Here is a 26,822-nt window from a genome sequence, read left to right on the forward strand (position 1 = left end):
AGAAAATAATATTGACATCAGGAGTGTTATAAGAACAAGTAGGATAACACCATCTTGCCCTGTTACAAATGGATCATATTTAGTAGTGTGCCTGCCTCCTTGGATACAATATTGGCTACCTCACTCTCAAGAATTTCCCATGTTAAGAAGGCAGCATAACAATGCCTTTATTACCTGTCTTTACAATTGAAGTAGGGTGCTCTAGATACTTTGGAAAGTTTTCCCAGCTATGTTCAGATGGTGGATGGTCTGCCGAGCACCGAGTGAATCTGAGCGGATGAGGGATTTTAACCCCTGAATAAGTCTCATTTGATCCACAGCTCTCAGAGTTGCATATAGTCCAGAATAAAACACATTAAACTCATTGAGAACACTTATTCTGATGAAATGGACAGTAAAAATAAGGGAACAGTGAAGTGTCCCCTGTGTGTATTACATTAAAATCATAAAGCTCATTTAAAACTTAAAAAAAGATTTTAAAACCATAATCATGTGTGATCAGTCTGCTGTACTTTATAAAATCTAAAATTGTCCTGTACTTCAAAAACAACCAATGTGTATCTGTGCTCCAGCCCAGCCTTAATAGATTAATATGAAACACACCTGGATTTATGACATGCTGACTTTCTGCTGTATCAAAATGTTCTGTCACACGTGAGCAGTTTCTGTAAAATTATTTCAATGCTGTACGGATGTTACCTGCTGTCGGAGAAGTCAATGATGTCTGAACCAACTGGAGCTCAAATACCTGTTTTGCCACATGGAGAATTTAATGAGAAAATAGTGGCAGCTCTCCTGTCTCTGCTCAGTACTGGACTTGTCCTCTAAGCTGCTGTAGCCAATCGGATGCCCTCATAGTAAACTGAAGCCAACATTTTTAAATACACTGGCCATGCTGAGCCACAGACAGTGCAACCATAATTTAGACAAGACCATAAAACATTTTTATAAAAATATAATGAGTGTGATCTGTCAAGCTCCCAGTTCCTATCAGAAAGGATTCTAATTTTTATATCCTTTTGCTTCCAGTTCCTCTTATTAAAGATTCTTATTTTTAAATCCCTGGCAATCGAGTCAGTTTCTCAGCAAAAAGAGGCACAGGAACTTCACTGAGTCAGTAAAATGTAAAACTGTATCGAATGGTCCCCTTGCAGCATGTACTATCAAATCCTTGAAGCCTCATAGTTTGATGTGTTGGCTAAATATTTGAAAACTATTTTCGGGCACCAACAAATGATAGACACTACTCAATTCTTCACATTTAAATGCCTCATTCCCCATTTATTAACACTGTAAATGATGCAATGATCATGTCCAGTTTCACATTCACATACCTCATACAGGCAGAGACCTCTATACTCCTATCTACAGACATAACCTTAATAAATACCATCTCAGTGCAGTTCCACATTAATTAATGAACACAATCACAAGATGGTGCAGTGACTGACTAATGAAGAGAATGGTGCACACAATAGTGTTTGCAATAAAGTCACATCAATAAAATTATCAGCTGATAAACTGATCACTGTATAAATACAGGTGTTTGGACATATACAGAACAGTAACTCAGATTTTATTGTGAGGTTTTGGGCTGAGGATTTTGGATGATGGCTGACTGTTTAACAACTGGCATAGAACAAATTGTCATTTTGGAAATTATATAATCGTTTGAAAAACACCTAGGTCAAATTTTTCTTATCTGAATGTGCTATATGTTAGGGCAGTAATGTGGTTCATGAAATGTGTTATGTGTTAAGAAATTAAAAGAGTTTATAGCATCATCTTCTGGCATCAACAAGTATAAATGACGTATCTCTGCCATCGCCAGTTCTTTGACTCTGTAAACTAACAGCCCATGCTATCTTGCCAGTGCAGTTTGGTGTATAATTTGTTGTAATGTGGATGTATGTATGAAATATACTGAGTCCTACAGAAATGTGTGTTTCCTTGGGATACAACACAACTGAAATCCCACAGTGGTGACCCCGAGTAAGAATTCGTCCACCATTTCCTCGTAGTGCAAGTATTTTTGCATTTACTGCACCGGCTTTGTTTAAGCCTTTGTTCATTCTGCTTGGCTGTGTATCCTGCGGGGCATCATGTGGATATCAAAACTCCTGCACCTGCAATGGGACATTTCGTTGCTTCACCACCACCAGGATTCTACAACACGTTTCCTGCAGTTTTGTTGCCTCAACACTTTCGCCACTCGACAGTGCAACATGTGACTGTAGACTCACGCTTTGCCTCTCCAGTGAGTGTGCATCAACACTTGCATTTCGAAAATGATAACGAGGAGAGCAAAGTTCCTGCATTTCATCATGCCGACGTGGATTCTGCATTTCATACGCAAACTACGTATCAGACGCCGGCCATTCGGGTGACTGTTACAATAGTTCCATGTGCAACCTCACCTTTGTTAGGACAGACCACATGTAATGATCATGCCCCCATGATGCCCAAGTGCTTTACCGCCTCATCAGTTTACAAAGTGGACAATGCCCAGTGTATATCACACGAACATTTCCAGGCCACTTTCCGCCCCCAGTAACCATTCAGCCCCTCAGTGCATTTTATGGGCCCCCACCTGGTGTGAACAATGTGCTGTGTAGTGATACTAACTGTGGCTTCTGCCCCTCTGAACATACGTCGACAGCCTGATGGGAACATTTTACTGTGCTGCTCCATGCACATCTAATCCCCCCTCCTGCTGCAGCCATATACCTGCTCGCTTTTCACATGGCGCTTGCCGTGCCTTCCGCGCTGGACTTCCGTGCCGTGAACATTGCATCAGACAGTTCTACAGCATCATTTCTTCATGCTTCAGTGCTGTTCTCATCCACTCCGACAGACTGCTCACTCGCACCCTATGCAGTTCCATCTGCATCGACCACGCCAGTCCAGCATCCGTGTCGTACAAGTGATACGAGGGACTCAGATAGAGAACTAGCTGCACCTTCATCGCCACCACGAGGCTGCTTACTGACTCTGCCCTGCTATCCGAGGACAACCCAGCAATGTGGTTTGCACTGGTGGAGAACTTGTTCGAAATGCACTACATCACCAATGACAATTCAAAATTCCTGTGCTTCATGACTCAACTGCACGGGCACACAGACCTGATCTGCAACCTACTTCTGACACTGCTGCTAACTTTGAAGTACGATTTTGCAAAACAGACTATCATCGAGCGCCTCTCACATTCCGCATAAGAAGTTATTCTGGGAATAATGTACGAGGAACATCTTGGCAACTGCAGCCTATCCCAGCTTTGGTGCCAGCCTTGCTTCCTGGTCAGTGAGCATATGATGCTGGATGAAACCCTATAGTCAGTGTGGTTATCAACTGCCTACAGGTCTCCAGGGTTCAGCACCTCCCCCACGCCCTGGAATCCACCGGTTTGTGTCTGCAGATGGTTGTACAGGTCTGTTCACTCACACACAAGTGCCATCAGCAGGAGATCACGCAGTAGGTTGGCACTCCCATACCGGTAGCTCACCCAGCTGCAGACAGGGCGGCACTCTGGCCCCCAGACTGCTGCACTGCCTGGCATCCAGCACGTGCACTCTCTGTCCACCAAGCTGCAGCATATTGTGCCTGTGCCAACCACCCTGGTGTACAAACCTGAACATATAGAGGATGATTGGCTGCCTCCTTTCCCAACTTACCCTGACGTTGGTACCATACCGTATTCGGCACCAATGCAAAAAAGTCCTGCCCCTTGTGCAAGCATCCAAAAAGCCAATTGTCCAATAAGTGTGAACCCACGCTACCTTCTGTCCAAGCCTCCATCCTGTTGAACGGCCACCTTTACGTCAAAGAATCTCAACTTCCTCTTGGACACTGGTGCTGACGCCTCAATTGTACTTAAATCGATGGTCACACGTCCCCTCCCATGCACACATTCTCTCCTGCGAGCTGTGAACTCACCTACACTCCAGACCTGTGGATCCATCGAACTTCAACTCTGCCTCTGTAAAAGCCTCTTCCTCCCCTGGATCTTCCAAGTGGCGGATATCACAGAACTATCCTGGGAATTGACTTCTTACCACACCACCACCGATCTCCAAGCTTCGTTCGAGGTTCTCTGTTCCACCACACCACCAACTCTCACATCACGTGTGACTGTGCTCTGCCACCTACTATGAGTGTAAATGCTGTTAACTGTTTAGTGCATCAGTGCATGCCTCTCACGAGCAGGACATGTGCAACTGTGAATCGTGTCCTGGCGGAGAGTGCCAAGACCTGTGCTCTCCGCTGTGAGAACGCCATTTTGAAATATCGCATTGCATGTGCCGAGGATGAGCTTGCCGTGATCACTGCCCCCATCAATTCACACCGCTCGGCAGTGCCCGCACCCAAGCCTTCATCTGCCACGCCTGACAGCTCCGCCAACAACAGCGCACAGGTCAGCAACCCCACACCTATCTTGTGTGACTCCAGTCTCAAACACACAGTGTTACCCCCACCTCCCCTGCCCTGCCCCCGTCAATTGTGTTCCACTCAAGGTCTCTCTCACCTGTTTCGTCAACTTAACACTTGCGCACCTCATGACATTCCAACCATCCAGTCCCTGACCATCGCTCCCACCACCACGTGCGTGCACACTCGGTGTGTTGCTAAACATTCTCCCCCCTCTCGAACTTCCTCATATGGCTCGCTCCATAGCTCCATGTGTGCCAGCAGCATCGCTTCTGCTGAGCATGCCTCTCTTGTGCACTACGGAAAATAGACAGCCTCTACACGCACAGCTCGCACCTGCCGCATGCTCAGCACTCGCAAACAGCCATACACGCCAGCATAAACATAAGAAACATGTGACTTTTTTGCTGCCATTCCCCTCTTGAGCAGACAACTATGCTGCCAAGCCATGCACCTCTAATAAATCAACCAACACCATGCCCCGCCCATGCACAGTCATCGAACATTCGGTTTCCTCCTTCATGAATGGAACTGCTCATTGCACCATCATGTCCGAGGGTCCACATAATCGCCACAAGGCTCGCTGCCTTAACTCACACAAGTTATGCTCGGATCGCCAGCAAATATGGGAACTTCTTGAGGCAGCCATTTTACGGCCCTCCGATAGTAACTGGTCAGCACCCATACACCTCATCCCTAAACTGGATGGCTCCTTTCATATGTGGGGCAATTACAGATGCTTGAATGCAAGAACTGTGATGAACAATTATCTTATACCGAACATTTCTGACTCCACTTGGGTGCTACAATTATCAGCATACTGGATTGCAAATGCGCTTATCACCCAATGTCAGTTGCACCCAAAGACATTCCGAAAACGACGATCATGCCCCCTCTCCCTTCCTCCCCTCCCCCCCCCCCCCAAACAGATTTTACGAATACCATTTCATGCCATTCACATTAAAAAACGCCACCCAAACGTGACTCTCTCTTGTTCCATTTCTTATTGACTCTTTCTTGCACCAGTTTGACTTCTGTTTCGTATATCTTGACAATATCCTGATCTTCAGCAAATATGCGCAATATCACAAACGCCACATCATGATAGTAAAGGATACTCTCGCATCAGACGGAGTTTAGATCAACACTGACAGACAGCAACTACACCATCAATCTGTCCAATTCTTGGTAATACAGTCTCGGCCGCTGGTATACACCCCCCTGAATCAAAGGTGCAATCAGTCTTATCCATGCTACTCCCTACCACATACAAAGAGCTCCACCGGTTCCTGGGAACAATAAACTACTACTATCATCATTTGCCTGCAGCAGCCAACAACGAGGCCATCCTCACTAACACTGTTGCAAACTTGAGGGACGTGCCCTGTTCCGTGGACGGAACCAATGCACGCAGCCTTCGAGGCCCTGCAAGACTCTCCCACGAGCCGTCATCATCACTCATCCATTCTCAGATGGTGAACTCTTCATCGCCATGGATGCCAATGACTCCATGGTAGGTGTGGTCCTACAATAATGCCACAATGACGTGCTCATGCCACTTCAGTTCTTTTCGAAGAAACTTTCACATGCCCAATGGAAATACTCAGCCTTCGACTGCAAACTTTTAGCAGTTTATGAGGTGGTGAAACACTTCTGCCCCGATGTCAAGGGCCGACTTTCCTACATCCTGAACAACCATAAACCAGTAGCAGATGCCATATGCAACCCTCCTCCCGAACCCCCCTCTCCCCCCCCCCCCTGCCCCCCACCCCCTCTTGTCGCTTTTGGTATTTCAATTTCATCTCTTACTTTTCTAATGACATCCGCCATATCAGAGGTGCCGACAACATCATTGCGATGTCCTTTCCCACATTAGCAACATCTCAACGGTTGTCGACCTTTCCGATCTTGTGTCCCTACAAAACCAGTTTGAGGATACACAGTAACTTCTGAACAGTGACTCAACTTTGCTGTCTTTCACCAAAGAAAAATTTGCCAGCATCTCAGAGGAGGTCTGGTATGACTCTTCCACTGGCACCCTCCGACCCATCCCCACCCCCTTCCACCATTCAGTGTTTTGACACACTACATTCTCTAGCACACCCCAGAATTAAGTCATCTCCACACCTCATGTCCGAATGATTCGTGTGATGAGACATTTAGCGCGATTGTCAGACCTGGGCCCAGAACTGCATCACCTGCCAGCAGAACAAAGTCACCAACCAAACTTTCACCATGTACACCTGGACCTCATCAGCCCCCTTCTCCACCTCAAAGGGCTTCTGTTATGTTTTTTCTTTCATCAATCTTTTATCTCAATGGGTAGAAGCTGTACCTCTCACCAACATAACTGCCGAAACTGTGGCTAAGGTTTTTGTTTCTTCCTGAGTTTCCCACTTTGGCTGCCCCGCTACCATCACTACTGACCAGAGCCAGCAGTCTGAATCAGTACACTTCACCCAACTCTGCCAGCTGTGTGGTATCAACAAATGTCACATGACTACTTACCACCCCCAAGCAAATGGACTGGTAGAACAGTGTCATTACACTTTCAAGACAGCACTGCGGTGTCATGACAGACTTTGGACCGGTTAAAGGTTTGCCACTCACTGTTTCTCTCCACTGTGTGAAACGGGCACAAATTGACCCAGTGTCTTTCATGACCGACAAAATTATGCAGTCTCCCAGCACTGAGGACTCTCACTCAAGCTATGATCCTTCAGAGCTGCCGCTGCATCCCTCACCCAAACATGCATCTCTGCCACCATCAGCACCATTCCTCAGGTTCTCATCTTCTCTCTCTACCTCCTCCCCCCTACCCCATCTAGTGGTTCTGCAAACCAACATCCCGTCCGAACATGTGGAGGACGTGACCATCCTCATCGGTGACAACCGCATCTTCACCCTGCTGTAAGACAACTCGCCCCACTTGACTGGGGACCCGTTTCATCAGTCAATCGCTGGCTTCGGTCTGCTCCTGTGCAGGGTCGACCACATCCTCCTCCGAGCTACAGTAACCCCCTAGGAAGGGATACAGTTCGATCACTGCCAGCCAATCATGCGGGGGACACACAGGCCAAAGCCTTGTTCATCCACATCACCTACAGGAGTTCCACGTCGACCTTCCAGCGTGGTCCCTGCCACAACAACTTCCAGCGATGGACATCCTCTTCACATCACTGCCATCACCCTCAATCCCTCCGTCGTCAGACATGCCCCTCTTCCACTGTGATGGGGGGGGGGGGGGGCTGTGTTGTTGTTGTGTCGACCAGTACGAATGACATATCTCTGCCATCGCAAGTTCTTCGACTCTGTAAACTAACGGCCCACGCCTTCTTGCCAGTGCAGTTAGCTGTGTGATTTGTTGTAATGTGGATGTCTGTATGAAATACATTGAGTCCTACAGAAATGTGTGTGTTTCCTTGGCTACAACCCAACCGAAATCCCACAATCCCATGTACTTTGGGACTACCCTACTTACAAGTAAGACTGCCAATTATAAATAATTTAAGTTATGACAAATTATTAAAAACTGGAATTGGTGACTTAATCAATTAGTAAAGTATGTCATCTTGTTCATAAAAATTATGGCAACAAAAGTATAATGCCAAAGTTCAGAATCTAAAAGGCATAGAGGCAAAATCTGCAATGAAAAATTATGTTGTTGTGGTACTGCAATGTTAAGTATTTTCTAAGTTAATTAGTTTTATGAAAATTTGATATGTTATTGAATAGTTGGAATACCAGTCTTTCTAATAATTTATGTCAATTCAGCTAAATATGCAGATTAGTGCACCAAAAATTTCTCAGGGCAACTGCAATGTAACTTTCTATTAGCCCTACCTTTTGATTTCCAAAGCACTCATGAAAAACATAGACACTGCAAGAATAAGCAAATTACAGATAATAACTTGAATAATAAATGGATTTCAGCCTAGATAATATATTGAAATATATTCATATGCCACATATAAATTACATATGAAGCTGTACCAAGATATGATACAACTCAGAAAAAATTAGTTGTTACCAAGAGTTGTAATCTTAACAGGTGGAGTAATTCCAATTTGATATGTCTCAAGTATCCTTTGGCATCAGTTTTGGTGAATTAAATAGAGATGAAGCGTAATTAAAGAGAATGTTTATGCAAGTGTATGTAGTGCAGCCAACTGGTCTGATTTTACAAATATAATTAGCAGAAATAATTGAGAATGTGGTCAGTAGGTCAAAAACACTACGGTATTTGCATTTGCCTTCAACAAAGGGTAGTTTTTACAATTTCTAGAATAAATGTAAACTGGTTCTACAGACAATGGAAACCACTGATCATGAGTAGGTACTAATTATCTTTAACTACAGATCATTTATTCTCATACAAGTGTAACATCTCAAGAATGGAAAGATTTAACTGTTCTCACTCAACCACTGGATGGGTTTACTATGTGATATAATTGGTAAACACTCAAGTAATTACCATGTGTACACCAAGTTCATCAAACTCTCATAAAAACCACGTGGTGTGCACACACACGCATGCATGTGCACTCACACATGGACATGTGCGCGCGCGCGGGCACACACACACACACACGCACGTGCGCGCGCACACACACACACACACACACACACACACACACACACACACACACACACACACACACACACATATATATTCACTCACTTTCATTCATGTCTTCAAATCGTTGAGACTGAAATTGTCTCACTTTCCTGCTCTGTGAAAGAATTTCATTTAACAGCTAATGGTGTATTGTTATTTTGGAGTTACATGTTTAATAAAATTATTAATACCTTTAAATCACTTGAGGCTCCTGAAGTTATTTTATCAGGACCAAAGATGAGCTCTTCAGCTGCTCGACCACCCATCAGCATATCCAACACAGCCATTAACTGTGACTTTGTAACATAGTAGCTCTCTTTTTCTGGCATGTATGCAGTCTAGACAAAGTATTTACATAGCGCTATATGTAAAAAATGTACGTACATCTGAGACATTGTCTAAGCAAAAAATAGTAAAGATGCCAATATACATTTATCTGCTAGAACATTATGACCACTGACATGCTGCACAAAGCATACAGTATCAGTGAGTGTGTTATCCATGTGTGGAATGGGCAAGGTGTGTCATCTGTCTGAGTTTCACTGAGGGCAGATGTGATGACATGGAGCCTCAGCACATGCATTTCAGAAACCGCACAACTTGTCAGGTGTTTGAGGAGTGCTGCGGTGAGTGTCTTTGATATGCGGTGAAACCCAGCTGGAAGCATGTCGGGACACTGTGGATTGGGTGGCCACTCTTCATTACATACATCGGATCTTGTAGGCTGGGCAGAATGGCAAAACAAGACAGGTGGTGAACTGTGGCAGAACTAACATCAGATTTTAATTCTGGGCAGAGTACAAATTTATCTTAACACACAGTGCACCGAACACTCCAAACAATGGGCCTCCACAACTGACGACCCATGCATGTGCCAATAGTAACACCACAACATCAGCAGCTACAAGTGAAATGAGCACATGACCATCGGCACTGGATGTTGACAAAGAGGCAGAGCATTGTGTGGTCTGATGAATCCCAATACCTTCTTCATCGTGCTGATGGGAGGGCACGAATCCCTTGCCTTCCAGGGGAACAGCTCCTTTGACACATGTACTATAAGGTGGAGACAAGCTACTGGCGTCTCCATTATGCTCTGGGGAACATTCATGTGGGCATCCATGGGTCTACTGGAGCTTGTGCAAGGTACCATGATGGCCAAGGAGCATCATACACTAGTTGCAGACCACGAATACCCCTTCATGATGCTCATGTTGCCCGACAGCAGTGGCATTTTTCAGCAAGGCCTCACAATGTCAGGAGTGCGATAGAGTGGTTTAAGGAACGCAGTGGCAAGTTCCAGTTGATGCTTTGGCCCCCAAATCTGCCAGATTTGAACCTGATTGAACACATCTGGGATGTGGAGTCAGAGCTCATCGGCCCCCTCCCCGGAATTTATGGGAATTACGTGACATGTGTGCAGAAGTGATGCCTACTCCCTCCAATGACCTCCAAGGCCACACTTCTTACATGCCATGATCCATTTCCACTGTTATCCATGCCAAAGGTGGCCACATCGACTATTAGGTAGATGGTCATAATGTTTTGGCTGATCAGTGAACTTTACAATGTTGTTTGTCTGGTGTGACAAACAATGTGCAAGTCTTTTTTAACTTTTTTGAAGATCTATGGAAAAAATCTTGACCAAGAAGTGTGATTTAAGTTGACTGTTTTATGTTATACTGAAAATTTAGTACATAATTTCTTGAATTGTCAGCACTATTGAACTTACATGGCCAAGAGATGAACCACGTTGAATAATAGTCACTTTATGCAGTGGATGTGAATCTTTCGTATAAAAAGCAACAATTGCATGACCACCTTCATGATAAGCTGTTATTGTATTTGTTTCCTCATCAGGTATTCTCGATTTTCTTTCAGGACCTAGTATGAAATTAAAATAATGACAAATTCAGAGTGCAAGGAAATGTCTCATTCAATACTTAACTGCTACTGATTTACAGCAAACTGTGCAGAATTTGAAATACACAAGTTAAATATATGTAAATAACCTTCGTGGGTGAAATCTTTGGAAAAGTCACAAATTCTACCAATTTAAGTTGCTAGACTTTGCTCATTGTATGCAGTATGTTAATAAAACCGGGGGGATATTCAAGTGGTACTTATGAAAAAAAATATTCAGATCCCGGGCTACGAGGTCTAGGCTAGTTTTAAACAAATTAGGAGCCACTACACCAGGGCCTCAACAATAATACCTGCTGTAATAATTTTGAGAGCTGCATTTGCTGACATAGCATTTAATCCATAAACAGGAAAGGCTGTTGGTCCAATATCCCTGTTATTTTCTATATATGTACAGGGTGAGGCAGTGAAACGGCACGATTTTGTAAAACCACCAAAGATTTATTTACAAGTAAAATCATAATAGTTGAACATGGATCTCAAGTACAAGAGTGGAAATTAAAGATTTAACTTAAAAACAATCATTTTAAATATGGTGTCAGTGAGGTGTCGTCCTTGGTTTTGCACACATTGTCTAAGCCTGAGATGAAATTGTCCCATGACGTTTCGTAGCATCTGTACTGGAATGCTGTTAATTTCCTGTCGAATTCGCTCCTTCAGGTCTTCTTTTGTTCTTGGTGGATTTTCCTGGAAGACTTTGCACTTGAGGTAGCCCCAAAGAAAAAAGTCTGGTGCCGTCAGATCTGGTGAACGGGCAGGCCAGGGGAAATCGCCATTCCTGCTGATTAGACGTCGTGGAAATGCAAGTCTGAGCAATTCCATTGAGACATTAGCAGTATGGCTTGTTTTTGTGCTGCCGCCTCTTTTCTTTGTTGTGCTAGCAGTAGCTTCAAAGGTTTTAACCCAAAGGAGAATGGCTTTCCTTGATGGCACGGGAGCCCGTGGCGGCAGGTTGAATTCACGACGAAAGGCGCGTTGAGCACCAACCACACTATCCGCGTTTTTGTAATATGCCTTTACGGCATATGCACGTTGCGCACTCAACCAACGCTCCATGGCTACTGAAACTTCCACCACTCTAGACGCCCAAGGTCACTTCCCCCACTCTCGCAACCCCCCTCCGCGCCCGACAACCACTATCGAAATCGTGCCGTTTCACTGCCTCACCCTGTACAAAGGAAGGAAGTCATAAAAAATAGCAAATAGTAATAGCACAGAAAATGATAAGAAATCATAAACTTCCTTCTTCTTCTAATATACTTTGCCGTTAGTGTCGGAGTGATAGCTGATGTTTTGTTTGACCATTTTAAAAATTACTCACTTCTTCCATTCTCCATCCACCCTCTTTCATTTTTGGATCAAAGTATCACAACTTTGGGGAATCATATGAATGTTTTTCATGCTTTTGTTATAAAGGATTATAACTGCAAGAGTGAAAGAATCGAGGGATGCATTTTATTTTTAATAGAAATACAAAGTAATATTTGTCGTATCTACTAGTGTTGTGCTTGGATTTAGTGATTTTCTTGTGGTTCATCCAAATCTGTTCATCTTCAGATACTCACATGATAAGAGATATGCGAGAGAGAGCAGTAATCTACTGTTGTGTTCACTGTGTCAACTCTTCTTACAGTTGTGATGATATGGACAGAAAGACTGGCTGATCCCAATGAGATGAATATGTGAAGATCTAATACTCCAAATGTGCTAAGTATCTGTCTTTTTGTTTTTTCTTCAGAATTGATTTTATTCACTCTAAAGGCACTACAACCATGTGACTATATTACAATAAAAGCACTTCATCGTTATGACAAAGGTAATGAATTATAACAGTGATGAACAGACTGAACATGTTTGGCAAATTAGTGTTGAATACATCAGTTTAATGCTCAAATGTAATAGTTAACATATTATTTGTCATTTTGTGGACGTAAAACTTGGACATAAGCAATCGATCTGTTACAAGTATTGTTTGTTACAACTCTTACACACCCCGATATGATAACTTACACCAGCTTTCATAATAAAACTTCTGTGTTCATGCTCACAACAACAGTGAGGCAATAATGTAATTTTCACATGAAGGTGAATTGTCTCAAGAAGCTAACAACATAGCATCATGTCTATTCCATGTTCTGAATTGCACTACAATTACTGTCACTGTATCTGGTAACAAAAGGATACTTGCAATTTGCAGTCAGAACTACTGTGGACAAAACAAAAACTGTGTACTTTTATATATGTATATGTTCATAGTGCCTTGTGCCCTATTTGACTGCATGTAAGATAAGTATCTGGTTTCAGACCACAGTTTCATATCCTGTGATAGAAATTTTGCCTTAATACAAAAGTGCAAGACGGTAGTTAAGTGTTAGATACCTGATGATTTACAAGATGTAGTTACTTCAGTGCGCCCTTCTTTACCATTCAACACCCTCACAATGGAAGAAATGGATTTTATTGACTGCTGCTGATAAAGTCATCAACACAACATAGCTAGCCATCAGTTATGCTGCACAAACTAAAATCATGTCACATAGAATAATACACATAAAAAGGACATTCAGCAACAATGAACAGTGGGAAAATATAAACATCCTAAAGAAAGGCAAAACTGTTGGAGATTTCATTCACACAAAACTTTCAGTAGTTCAAAACATTTCACGATTGTCCACTGAAAGAAAGGACTTGCTTGCTATAGTACCATTTATACCACACCACCATCAGTAGTTTTTTTAGTGATTTAAGTAATGATACTGCAAAGTGATCATTTTTGTTTTGTGTTGTTTACATGTCGTAAGATATTTATTCCATGGTACATTTTGTCAACCATTATAGCAGATATCTCTGTGGGACTTAGCCCATTTAGTCAGAATGAGGTAATGTGAAAGACACCTTCCGCTCACAAGTTTTTAATCTTATTTTTCTGGTCGATTCAATGTGATTTTCTCGCACCTAGAAGTTGAGTTTATATTTCCTAGATGATAATAAATGTTTAATACTATAGAAACATGCATGCTAATTTTGTATGTCATACAAATCTGTTTTTTTATAACAATGAAAACAATCAATTCATCATCATCATCTTGGACAGTTTCCAGCCTCTGGCTGGGTCTTTATGGAACATAGGCCTCTCCATCGTCTTATGTCTTGCCACGATCTCTCCATCTTCACCTTGGTCCAGTCTTCTCCTTTCTTCTGGACGCATTCCTCTACTCCTTTCAGCCATCTGTCTCTCAGTCTTCCTCTTGGTCTCTTTCCTTCCAGTTTCATCTCATGTATCATCCTGGGTATCCTCTTCTTCTCCAGTCATTGACTCACCTTGGAAGATGTTGCCCACAGTTGGCAGGAAGTAGAAGTCTTACAGATCGAACATGGCCTCTCACCCTGAAAGTTTTAACTAATGAAGATGCCGGTTGTGAAAGCCTACACATTACGATTAGCTGCCAAACAAATGGGAAGCTATGATGTACCATAATTCAGCTGTACATTAAAAAAAATGATCCATTATAGGTTGTTGTACGTAGTAAAACTGGCATTAATCACCAGTTCATGAATGTCGAATTGGGGCATGGGGTAACAAGAACTAGTATAAAAAAATAATTACAACTATTAAAATTAATGGCTAAAGCATGTAAAAATTTTAACAATCTTCATGGTATGTACCATCTGCAGGTGCTACAAAAGTAAGTAATAGCAACCTAACAAAGTATTAATGCATTTAAGAATCACTCACAATTAAGCAATGTTAAAACAGGAAATGTTTGCTATCATAAAGTTTAGCAACAAGGCTTACAGTCATTGGACATTTTATTGTTAATAATGCAAGATTTTTTATTCTAGTGTGCATGCATTTTCATGTAGGAAATAACTCACTGAAGTCAGAACGATGAGTTGATCAGTGTTAGAGAAGTGGTATCATGTGGAATAGTAATGAATACAAAATTTAAAATGAAAGTGGACAATTAGTAATTCAGGGGCAATGTGATGAAAGCAAAGACAGTAATTGGAAATATGGTGATGAGGAATTATTAAAAGAGCAGTGTTTCAATTATGAGTGATGAATATTTGTCAATATGAGCTTCTAGTACAACACCACCAGTCCATAGCACTGGCATAACAAACAGTCACCATTTTCACATTTGCTTCATCATGAGTGATTCTTAAATGTATAAGTACTTTGAGGCAGGTTGTTATTATTTACTTTTGTGAAACCCACAGATGTTACATACCATAAGCATTGTTAAACTTTTTACATGCTATAGCCATAAATTTTTAATGGCTGTAATTCACCATACAGCAGAGATGCTGAGTTGCAGACAGGGGCAACAAAAAGACTATCACAATATAAGCTTTCTGCCAACAAGACCTTTGTGAAAAATAGACAACAGACACACACTCACACTTAAGAAAATGCAACTCACACATACATGACTACAGTCTCTAGCAGCTGAAGCCAGTCTGTGTGTGTGTGTGTGTGTGTGTGTGTGTGTGTGTGTGTGTGTGTGCGTGCGTGCGTGCGCGCGCGCGCGCACTCCTGTCATCTATTTTTGACACAGGTCTTGTTGGTCGAAAGCTTATTTTGTGACAGACATTTGGTTGCGCGTATCTGCAATGGAACAAAGGACTGAGCGGAGTACCAGGAGGTAAACCTCAACGTTCCCTGTTACAGTTGTGTGGAAAATTGTTCCAGCTAAATTGGTTTCAAAAATTACATTAATAATCAATGGCCAAATTTCAGCTGTTTATTGATGACTCTTAATATTGACATATTTCAGCAGTAGGGTGAACATTCTTTGCCCTGAAGCAGAAATATCCATAGCCCTCACATCGTTCTGTTTTTACTATGGATGTTATAAAAATACAGCAGGTCATCATTCAGAGAAATTTTATGAGAAATTCTAGTGACTAAAATAAGAGGTATGGGAATCTCCTTTCATTGGGTCTCAGCTGAGTTAGCTCTGGCTGACAATGAGAGGCAGGCCAAGTGATTAAGGAAACAAGTGTCACCGGTCCTATGAAGAACACCACTCTAGTACCCTTAGATTTCAAGATTTGTTTACAAACTCTGGTTGATGAAGAATGAAAAACGGATTGTGTCTTTCAGTCTGCCATTAATGTAGTATTACACTAGAATTTAACCGGGAATCAGAAACACTCTTTGGATTTGAAAATTTCACGCGAACAAGAAACTAATAATTACTCTGGTAAGAATGCATACCAATCATGGCTGAACTTCTGATGTTCACCTGCTTTATTTCTTCACTGATAGTCCTTGGTGTCAACATACTGCATTGTTATACTAGCTGAAAATGGGGGGGTGGAAGTTCAACACTGACTATTGTAAATGTTGTAACCGACAGTTGCACAATTGCATTTCACAGTTCTTTACTTTCACTGTTCATAAACCCCATCACACAGTCCTGTTCATTAAGGCCACTCGTTATGTATCACTTAATATAAAATGGCTTTTGCTATGAATTACTTTATTTTTATTCACTCTTCTCCTGCTACTGCTGCAGTTACTCCCACTTGTCCAAAACCGCTTGCTTACATCTGGTGGGCTGAGTCCAGTTGGCACGCTGATTGGCTGCTGTAGCTTCTCTTCATAATGGCTGCCCTGAAGAGCTTGATTCTTGGTTGGCTGCTGTGGCTGTCCTCCATAATGGCTGCTCCGATGAGCTGGATTCCATATCGGCTGCTGCATCAACATTTGTAATGGCTGCCTACATAACCTTGGCCAACGATCTTCTGTTGTTATGCTGTGTTGTTAATGCTTCCTATCACATTACTCGTTCACACGCAATCAAACTTTTGGAATACTGTAATAACTTTTCACTGTCAATTAGTCTGTTTAGTGTTCTCAGTAATGTTGGTGCTACACAGACTTTAAATTCAGTCATTCAATTTAAACTCCACATTTCACTGTCCAAAGTTTGCGAGTCTTTGTTTACTGTGTCCAAATACAATAGTCCCCGCCCGAAAGGGTACCATATATGACATTTGCCTGCTTTGTTTCTTCGTTGATAGTCCTCAGTGTCAATGTACTGCATTGTTATATGGCTGAAAAATGGGGGGGGGGGGGGGGTTGGAAGAACAACTCTGACTACTGTAAATAATGTAGCTGACAGTTGTACAATTGCGTTTCACAGTTCTTTACTTTCACTGTTCTCAACCCCCCAATATTACACAATTATATGGCCAGTTCACTATTGGTAAATGTTGATAAGCCTCATTAATAAGTTGCAGTCAACACCAGCATACTGCTACAATAGTTTGCTGTTGAACACCTATGAGCAGTAAAAAACCTAACTACACAGTTCACAGTTCTTGCAGAATAATACGGTATGTGTGACACTATTTTTCAAATAAATTAAACAGACATTGTCATTAATTGCTCTAACACACAACCTAATTGTGTTACACTTATTCCACTGTTAAGTTGATGCATTGTTGTTAATCTAACCAATACAGGTTTCATGTCTGAAAATCAGCCGTGGACCACCTGTCTTGGGACTAAAATCCAGTCCTCTATATATCCTCACTATAATAGGCACTGAAACTATAGATTGTTCAATGTTTAAGTTACAGAAATTCCAATTAAAACATAACTCATTCAATTAACTGAATGCACTGAAGAATTCCTTCTTTTTAACAGTTCCTTCTAGCATAAAGCTTAGGCCAAATTATATACTTAAATAATGAAATTAATAGATGTTGTTGTTGTGGTCTTCAGTCCTGAGACTGGTTTGATGCAACTCTCCATGCTAATCTATCATGTGCAAGCTCCTTCATCTCCCAGTACCTACTGCACCTGCATCCTTCTGAATCTGCTTACTGTATTCATCTCTTGGTCTCCCTCTACGATTTTTACCCTCCACGCTGCCCTCCAATGCTAAATTTGTGATCCCTTAATGCCTCAGGACATGTCCTACCAACCGATCCCTTCTTCTAGTCAAGTTGTGCCACCAACTTCTCTTCTCCCCAATCCTATTCAATATCTCCTCATTAGTTACGTGATCTACCCACCTAATCTTCAACATTCTTCTGTAGCACCACATTTTGAAAGCTTCTATTCTCTTCTTGTTCAAACTATTTATTGTCCATGTTTCACTTCCATACATTACCTCCATACACTCCATACAAATACTTTCAGAAACGACTTCCTGACACTTAAATTTATACTCGTTAACAAATTTCTCTTCTTCAGAAACGCTTTCCTTGCCATTGCCAGTCTACATTTTATATCCTCTCTACTTTGACCATCATCAGTTATTTTGATCCCCAAATAGCAAAACTCCTTTACTACTTTAAGTGTCTCATTTCCCAATCTAATTCCCTCAGCATCACCCGACTTAATTCGACTACATTCCATTATCCTCGTTTTGCTTTTGTTGATGCTCATCTTATATCCTCCTTTCAAGACACTGTCCATTCCGTTCAACTGCTCTTCCAAGTCCTTTGCTGTCTCTGACAGAATTACAATGTCATCGGCGAACCTCAAAGTTTTTATTTCTTCTCCATGGATTTTAATACCTACTCCGAATTTTTCTTTTATTTCTTTTACTGCTTGCTCAATATATAGATTGAATAACATCGTGGGGAGGCTACAACCCTGTCTCACTCCCTTCCCAACCACTGCTTCCCTTTCATGCCCCTCGACTCTTATAACTGCCATCTGGTCCCTGTACAAATTGTAAATAGCCTTTCGCTCCCTGTATTTTACCCCTGCCACCTTTAGAATTTGAAAGAGAGTATTCCAGTCAACATTGTCAAAAGCTTTCTCTCAGTCTACAAATGCTAGAAATGTAGGTTTGCCTTTCCTTAATCTTTCTTCTAGGATAAGTCGTAAGGTCAGTATTGCCTCACGTGTTCGAATGCTTCTACGGAATCCAAACTGATCTTCCCTGAGGTCAGCTTCTACCAATTTTTCTATTCGTCTGTAAATAATTCGCGTTAGTATTTTGCAGCTGTGGCTTATTAAACTGACAGTTCGGTAATTTTCACATCTGTCAACACCTGCTTTCTTTGGGATTGGAATTGTTATATTGTTCTTGAAGTCTGAGGGTATTTTGCCTGTCTCGTACATCTTGCTCACCAGATGGTAGAGTTTTGTCAGGACTGGCTCTCCCAAGGCCGTCAGTAGTTCTAATGGAATTTTGTCTACTCCCACGGCCTTGTTTCGACTCAGGTCTTTCAGTACTCTGTCAAACTCTTCACGCAGTATCGTATTTCCCATTTCATCTTCACCTACATCCTCTTCAATTTCCATAATATTGTCCTCAAGTACATCGCCCTTGTATAGACCTTCTACATACTCCTTCCACCTTTCTGCTTTCCCCTCTTTGCTTAGAACTGGGTTTCCATCTGAGCTCTTGATATTCATACAAGTGACTCTCTTTTCTCCAAAGGTCTCTTTAATTTTCCTGTAGGCTGTATCTATCTTACCCCTAGTGAGATAAGCCTCTACATCCTTACATTTGTCCTCTAGCCATGCCTGCTTAGCCATTTTGCACTTTCTGTCGATCTCATTTTTCAGACGTTTGTATTCCTTTTTTCCTGCTTCATTTACTGCATTTTTATATTTTCTCCTTTCATCAATTAAATTCAATATTTCTTCTGTTACCCAAGGATTTCTACTAGCTCTCATCTTTTTACCTACTTGATCCTCTGCTGCCTTCACTACTTCATCCCTCAGAGCTACCCATTCGTCTTCTACTGTATTTCTTTCCCCCATTCCTGTCAATTGTTCCCTTATGCTGTCCCTGAAACTCTGTACAACCTCTGGTTTAGTCAGTTTATCCAGGTCCCATCTCCTTAAATTCCCACCTTTTTGCAAGTTCTTCAGTTTTAATCTACAGTTCATAACCAATAGATTGTGGTCAGAGTCCACATTTGTCTCTGGAAATGTCCTACAATTTAAAACCTGGTTCCTAAATCTCTGTCTTACCATTATATAATCTATCTGATACCTTTTAGTATCTGCAGGATTCTTCCATGTATACAACCTTCTTTTATGATTCTTGAACCAAGTGTTAGCTATGATTAAGTTATGCTCTGTGCAAAATTCTACCAGACGGCTTCCTCTTTCATTTCTCTCCCCCAATCCATATTCACCCACTATGTTTCCTTCTCTCCCTTTTCATACTCTCGAATTCCAGTCACCCATGACTATTCAATTTTCGTCTCCCTTCACTACCTGAATAATTTCTTTTATCTCATCATACATTTGTTCAATTTCTTCATCATCTGCAGAGTTAGTTGTACTACTGTAGTAGGCATAGGCTTCGTGTCTATCTTGGCCACTATAATACATTCACTATGCTGTTTGTAGTAGCTTACCCGCACTCCTATTTTTTTTATTCATTATTAAACCTTCTCCTGCATTACCCCTATTTGATTTTGTATTTATAACCCTGTATTCACCTGACCAGAAGTCTTGTTCCTCCTGCCACCGAACTTCACTAATTCCCAATATATCTAACTTTAACCTATCCATTTCCCATTTTAAATTTTCTAACCTACCTGCCCGATTAAGGGATCTGACATTCCACACTCTGATCCGTAGAATGCCAGTTTTCTTTCTCCTGATAACGACGTCCTCCTGAGTAGTCACCACCCGGAGATCCGAATGGGGGACTATTTTACCTCTGGAATATTTTACCCAAGAGGACGCCATCATCATTTAACCATACAGTAAAGCTGCATGCCCTCGGGAAAAATTACGGCTGTAGTTTCCCCTTGCTCTCAGCCGTTCGCAGTACCACAACAGCAAGGCCGTTTTGGTTAGTGTTACAAGGCCAGATCAGTCAATCATCAAGACTGTTGCCCCTGCAACTACTGAAAAGGCTGTTGCCCCTCTTCAGGAATCACACGTTTGTCTGGCCTCTCAACAGATACTCCTCCGTTGTGGTTGCACCTACGGTACGGCTATCTGTATCGTTGAGGCATGCAAGCCTCCCCACCAACAGCAAGTTCCATGGTTCATGGGGGGAGGGATTAAAGTGTCTGTATATGTGTGGATGGATATGTGTGTGTGTGCGAGTGTATACCCGTCCTTTTTTCCCCCTAAGGTAAGTCTTTCCGCTCCCGGGATTGGAATGACTCCTTACCCTCTCCCTTAAAACCCACATCCTTTCGTCTTTCCTTCTCCTTCCCTCTTTCCTGATGAGGCAACAGTTTGTTGCAAAAGCTTGAATTTTGTGTGTATGTTTGTGTTTGTTTGTGTGTCTATCGACGTGCCAGCACTTTCATTTGGTAAGTCACATCATCTTTATTTTTAGATATATTTTCCCAAGTGGAATGTTTCCTTCTATTAATTTATATCACTGATATAGTTATTAATATATAGATATAGTTATTAATAGATATAGTTATACAAACAAAACTTTTAACAAACCTGGTAATTATTTTGGAAATAATTAAGGGCTGGCTTTGCTAATATGCTTTTGAATAGAGCTAAATAAGCTTTGCTAATAAGCTTTGCAAATAAGCTTTGCTAATATGTTTTTGAATAGAGCCAAATAAATACATTAAGAATCCTAGTTGTTCTTCTTACAAATATTTATAATTAGTACAAAATTTATATTTGTTTAGAATCTTAGTCATGAAACAATTAATGATTTCGCCCTATAATGATGTGGAGCACAAGATATTAATTATGAATGGTCAAAATAATTTGGAAAATTAATTACATACAGAAAACTCAGCAAAAAATTAGAACTGGTGCTATATTTCTTAAGATTGTGGACCAAACTTTCTGTTTTATGGAAATGCAGATTATACTCATTCATGTTAATTGTAATTAGGCAAAAATGAAAATAAAATGAACTTAAGGAGGAGGCAGATGGCAAAACAAGAGAGGAATTAAAGAGATCCCAGCTTGCATCATCACAAACTCCTTCCCAATGACAGCGTACTGCTACCAAGGATAATCTCAGTGAATACCACAAGATGACTGCACAACACAAAGCTTTATACCTCACCTGGGTTGGTCAACACTGACATTGGACTGTTGATGACTGAGAACATGTTGCCTTCTCAAATGAATCTCATTTTAAATTGTATCGTGTGGATGGATGGATGTGTATATGTATGGAGACAACCTCATGAATCCATGGACCCTGCATGTCAGCAGGGGACTGTTCAAGCTAGTGGAGGCTCTGTAATGGTGCAGGGCATGTGCAGTTGGAGTGATATGGGACCCCTGATACGTCTAGCTATGACTCTGATAGGTGACACGTACATAAGCATCCTGTCTGATCACCTGCATCCATTCATGTCCATTGTGGATTCCGATGGACATGGGCAATTCCAGTAGGAGAATTTGACACCCCAAACATCCAGAATTGCTACAAAGTGGCTTCAGTAACTTTCTTCTGAGTTTAAACACTTCCGCTGGCCACCAAACTCCCCAGACATGAACATTATTGAACGTATCTTGGATGACTTGCAACATGCTGTTCAGAAGAGATCTCTACCCCTCGTACTCTTACACATTTATGGACAGCCCTGCAGGATTCATAGAGTCAATTCCCTCCAGCACTACTTCAGACATTAATCGAGTTCATGCCACCTCGTGATGTGGCACCTCTGGGTGCTCACGAGGGTCCTACACGATATCAGGCAGGTCTACCAGTTTCTTTGGCTCTTCAGTGTATACCGTATTTACTCGAATCTAAGCCACACTCGAATCTAAGCCACACCTGAAAAATGAGACTCGAAATCAAGGAAAAAAATTTTTCCCGAATCTAAGCCACACCTGAAATTTGAGACTCGAAATTCAAGAGGAGAGAAAAGTTTTAGGTCGCACCTCCAAATCGAAACAAAGTTCATCTAGTTGTAATATGAGACACGATTTAGGTCAATTGAATGACGATACAGCTGCAGTAGTTTGGTTCGAGTCGTAAGCTTAGCAGTTACGGTTTACCAGGTAGCCATTGCTACGCGTCACGCGCTCCGTCCGTATTTATACGGATATCATTCCTTTTTCACGTGCTTCGTCTGGTTTGAATTGATTGCTTATTTTTCTTTGATCTGGTGCCGTTCTCTTTGTTATAGGTGTTTACGTCACTCCAAGCTGAAAATGCATTACTGCACTGTGTCATGCATTGTTTGTCGCATTCTGATAGTGCGTGTTTACGGCCTGTCGCCGCTCGCGGCGTGGCTTGCTTTTGTGCGCGCTACCGCCGCTTACAAATAAAAAATAGAGAGGAGTCGTCTCATTAGCGAAACATTTGTTGTTACTTACACTACTGCTTTCTTTGATAATGATCAACAAGAGCCAAATAAAGGACTGCGTATGATAGATGATGTTCTGAACGAAATTTTAGCGAAAATTTTTCTCCGTTCCAAAATCTTTGCAGGCGCCTCTTTAGTTCATTACATTCTGCACAGAAATTAGAGTCATCTTAGATTTAAAAATCTAGTCAGTTGCCGTGCTTCATTTCTGACTGTATCACTATCAGGCATAAGAATAATACGAATATAAACATGACATGATATGTATATTCTTCCGCGTTTGCTGTTGTCTCACTCTAGTTTCGTAGTTTATTAGGCAGACAGGATTTAAATGAGATAGTAGCAAACACGAAACAATACATGGCAAAATGTTTATATTCGTATTAATCTTATGGCGAAGAGAATACTACATGTGATTCACAATTCATAAAAGCTCCTATTAGCAACCATCTCTTCTCACGGGTAGGAAAAAATTCAGAACGTAGAGTTGGCCATATTGACAAACATCCCAAACAGTCTTGCCAGTCGGATTTTCGTAGCACATTGAAATGCTGATACATTCGAAGATCAACTATATGGAATTTGTATTTACTTCATTGGATAATGTACCAAAATGCAGTGGTCGAAACTCTTGGCAGAGGAAAAAGGCTCGTCTTCCACTTTTTTTTTTAAATTTATTTACTGACGCAGAGATTTTGGTGCCAGTATTTACTTTGTGCCTACAAAGCATGCCTGTGTGGCGCTACATATATTCGACGGCAGAAGTTAGTTGTGGCGGCACCCACCAACATTTTTCAGAACTCCCGCTTGCTTTGCACTCGATTCTAAGCCGCAGGCGGTTTTTTGGATTACAAAAACCGGAAAAAAAGTGCGGCTTAGTTTCGAGTAAATACGGTAGTCTCTTTAAAAACACAATCCCAAAGTGATGAAGCTGAGGACAGACCATCAGTGTTTTCATAAAACATTTGATGGTTGTGTTCAGCCAGCACTCCACTATTGCTGAATTGTCAGGTTGGTGTACAGCACAATGTTCTTACACGCTGTGATATGTCTACCCAATATAAGATTTCCCACAATGACAAGGGATCTTACATAAGCACCATTTTCTGAGGGCACTTAATGTCACATTTTTTGAGAACCCTTTTGATTCTAGAAGACACGTAACCAAAACATACAAGAAGGCCATTGCAATGGGTGTTTCCCCATCTTGATTTAGATCCCTACATTTAACTGACTTTGATAGGAATGCATTACATACCTAATTATTAGAATAACATTTCTGTTGGAACCCATTCTTAGGTGTTGTAGGTCACTGGGGGGCTGTTGGGATGTGAGACCACATGTACTCAACATACCATGCTGATGAGTCCCATACTCCTTTACAGAGCGTAGGGGAGCGACATGGGAGACCCGCGCCGCCTTACTAGGCAAGGTCCTAGAGGAGGTGGTTTGCCATTGCCTTTCTCTGATCGTAATGGGGACAACATACCATAGAGCACAAAATATCACCACATTATGCAGGGTGAACACAGCTTTTGGCCTGCAAAATTTAATTCTGCATTGGTCTGTTTGCAGTAGACTATGTCTCAGCATTCTGTCACCTTTTCTTCTAATCATGACATCTAGAAATGGTAGCTGCTACCTTTTTCTGTTTCCATGGTGAACTGAATCCTTAGCTGGAATGAGTTCAAATGTTGCAGAGACTTTGGTAGTGCCTCTATTCCATGGGGGCATACCACAAATGTTGTGGAATATTGAGTAACAGATGGCATTATAATAGTGAATCTTTTTCCTTTATTGTTGTTTCATCCTTCTGCCCCATGGGGGCAGGGATGGCTGACAGTGGCACAATTTGCCGCTCTTCAGCCAAGAGACTACATAAAATACCACAGGAGAAAATTACATATATAAAATACAGGGATAAAATATGAAATGTATACATGAGAGAGGAGAAGCAATTGGAGTTAAACTACACAAAACAGGGATAACTGGACGAGGCACGTTTACACAAAATCCATGTACAGTTGAAATGGCACTTGGTGAAGACATTGCACATAAATACTCGTGGCACAAATAGCACAATTAAAAGAGGCGTTCACAGTATGGGACAACAACACTGAACGCACACTGTGGTTATGTTCATACAAGGCGAGCACCAAAACACAACGAAGTAACTGCAGTAAAATTTGAATGGCCTGCCAAGGGACCGGTCAGAGAGGGGGAGAGAGGAAAGAGAGATGGGGGGGGGGGGGGTGATGGAGGAGGGGGAGCAGGAAGGGGGGGAAGGGGTGGAGTCAGCAGCCCACCAAGGGGCGGGAGATGGGGAGGGAGTGGAAAGAAGAAGTGAGAAGGACAGGGGAGAGGAGGGGAGAAACAGCAGAGGGGGAGGGGAAGGAGAGGGAGCCCAAGGAAGGAGGGGAGGAGAGGAGGAGGAGGAGGATCAGAGTTGGAAGGAAGGATAAATACTGGTGTGAAGCACATCATCCAGGAGGGGGAGAGGTTGGAAGATCCTTTGTGAGACAAGGTGAAGGGTGTGGAGATGGAGAGAGGGCGAGACTCATCAGTAAAGACGTGACAGCAAGCAGGGAGTGGAGAGGAAAGGAGAAACCAGGGATGAGGGGGATTGAGGCAGCAGTTGGTGTAGAGGATACGGACATGTTTAAGGAAAAGGAGGAGATCTGGGAAGGGGATGAGGTCATAAAGGATCTTCATGGGGAAGGGAGACGGATACAGAAAATGAGGTGGAGCACATAGTGCTCAGATTTGTAGCCCTTTATAGAGTTTAGGAGGGGCAGATATCCAGGCAACACTGGCGTAATGAAGGATGGAATGGATCAAGGATTTGTAGGTGTGAAGGATGGTGGAAGGGTGGAATCCCCATGTCTGGCCAGACAGGAGTTTCAGGAGGAAGAGTCTACTGTGGGTTTTGCATTGGATGGTAAGGAGATGGGGAGACCAGGTTAGGTGATGGTCAAGGATAAGGCCAAGATATTTCATGGTGGGGGTAAGTTGGGTAGGATGGCCACAGATCGTGAGGTAGAAATCATGGAGCCAGAAGGAGGGGGTGGTACAGCCTATAAGGATTGCCTGTGTTTTGGAAGGATTGGTTCAAAGGAGCCATTGGTTGCACCAAGTGGTAAACTGTTTTAGGTGGATTTGGAGGGAGTGCTGGTACCATTGAAGGGTAGAATACAGGACAAGGAAGGTGGTGTCACCAGCATATTGAAGGGGATGGACGAATGGGGGTGGTTTGGTCACATCAGTGGTTTACTGGGGATATAGGAGAGGAAAAGGATGGAGTCCTGGGGCACACCTGCGGTTGGGTGGAAGGTAATGGAATTAATATTATGAATTGTTACATAGAAAGGACAGTGAGAGAGGAAGGATGCAGTGTGATGGATAAAGTTGGTAGGAAGGGCATAGGTCTGGAGCTTGATAAGGAGCCAGAATGCTATACACGGACGTAGGTGTTCTGGAGGTCAAGGGAAACAAAAATTACAGAGTGACACAAGTAGGAGGGAGAGGAGATGGATGAAGTCAAGGAGCTGGTTGTCAGTGGAGATGGAGGGGTGGAAACCATACTGGGTAAAAGGGAGGAGGAGGTGTTGAGTTAAGT

General features: G+C 42.1%; 2 protein-coding genes across 2 annotated transcripts in view; one reads left to right on the forward strand and one right to left on the reverse strand.

Annotated features, from left to right (window-relative positions):
* The window catches only part of LOC126244178 (calcium-responsive transcription factor-like), a 142,312-nt gene that overhangs the window by 102,222 nt on the left and 13,268 nt on the right, over positions 1–26,822 (forward strand). The window lies entirely within an intron of this gene.
* Positions 1–26,822, reverse strand: part of LOC126233810 (ATP-dependent zinc metalloprotease YME1L-like) — a 170,289-nt gene that overhangs the window by 21,304 nt on the left and 122,163 nt on the right. The window contains exons 8-9 of the mRNA XM_049942889.1: positions 10,776–10,927; positions 9,235–9,381 (exon numbers count right to left, since the gene is read on the reverse strand). Of these exons, the coding sequence (XP_049798846.1) occupies positions 9,235–9,381; positions 10,776–10,927 (299 nt within the window). The remainder of the gene's footprint in view (positions 1–9,234; positions 9,382–10,775; positions 10,928–26,822) is intronic.

This window comes from Schistocerca nitens, chromosome 1 (genome assembly GCF_023898315.1).
Source record: "Schistocerca nitens isolate TAMUIC-IGC-003100 chromosome 1, iqSchNite1.1, whole genome shotgun sequence".
NCBI classification, from domain to species: Eukaryota; Metazoa; Arthropoda; class Insecta; order Orthoptera; family Acrididae; genus Schistocerca; species Schistocerca nitens.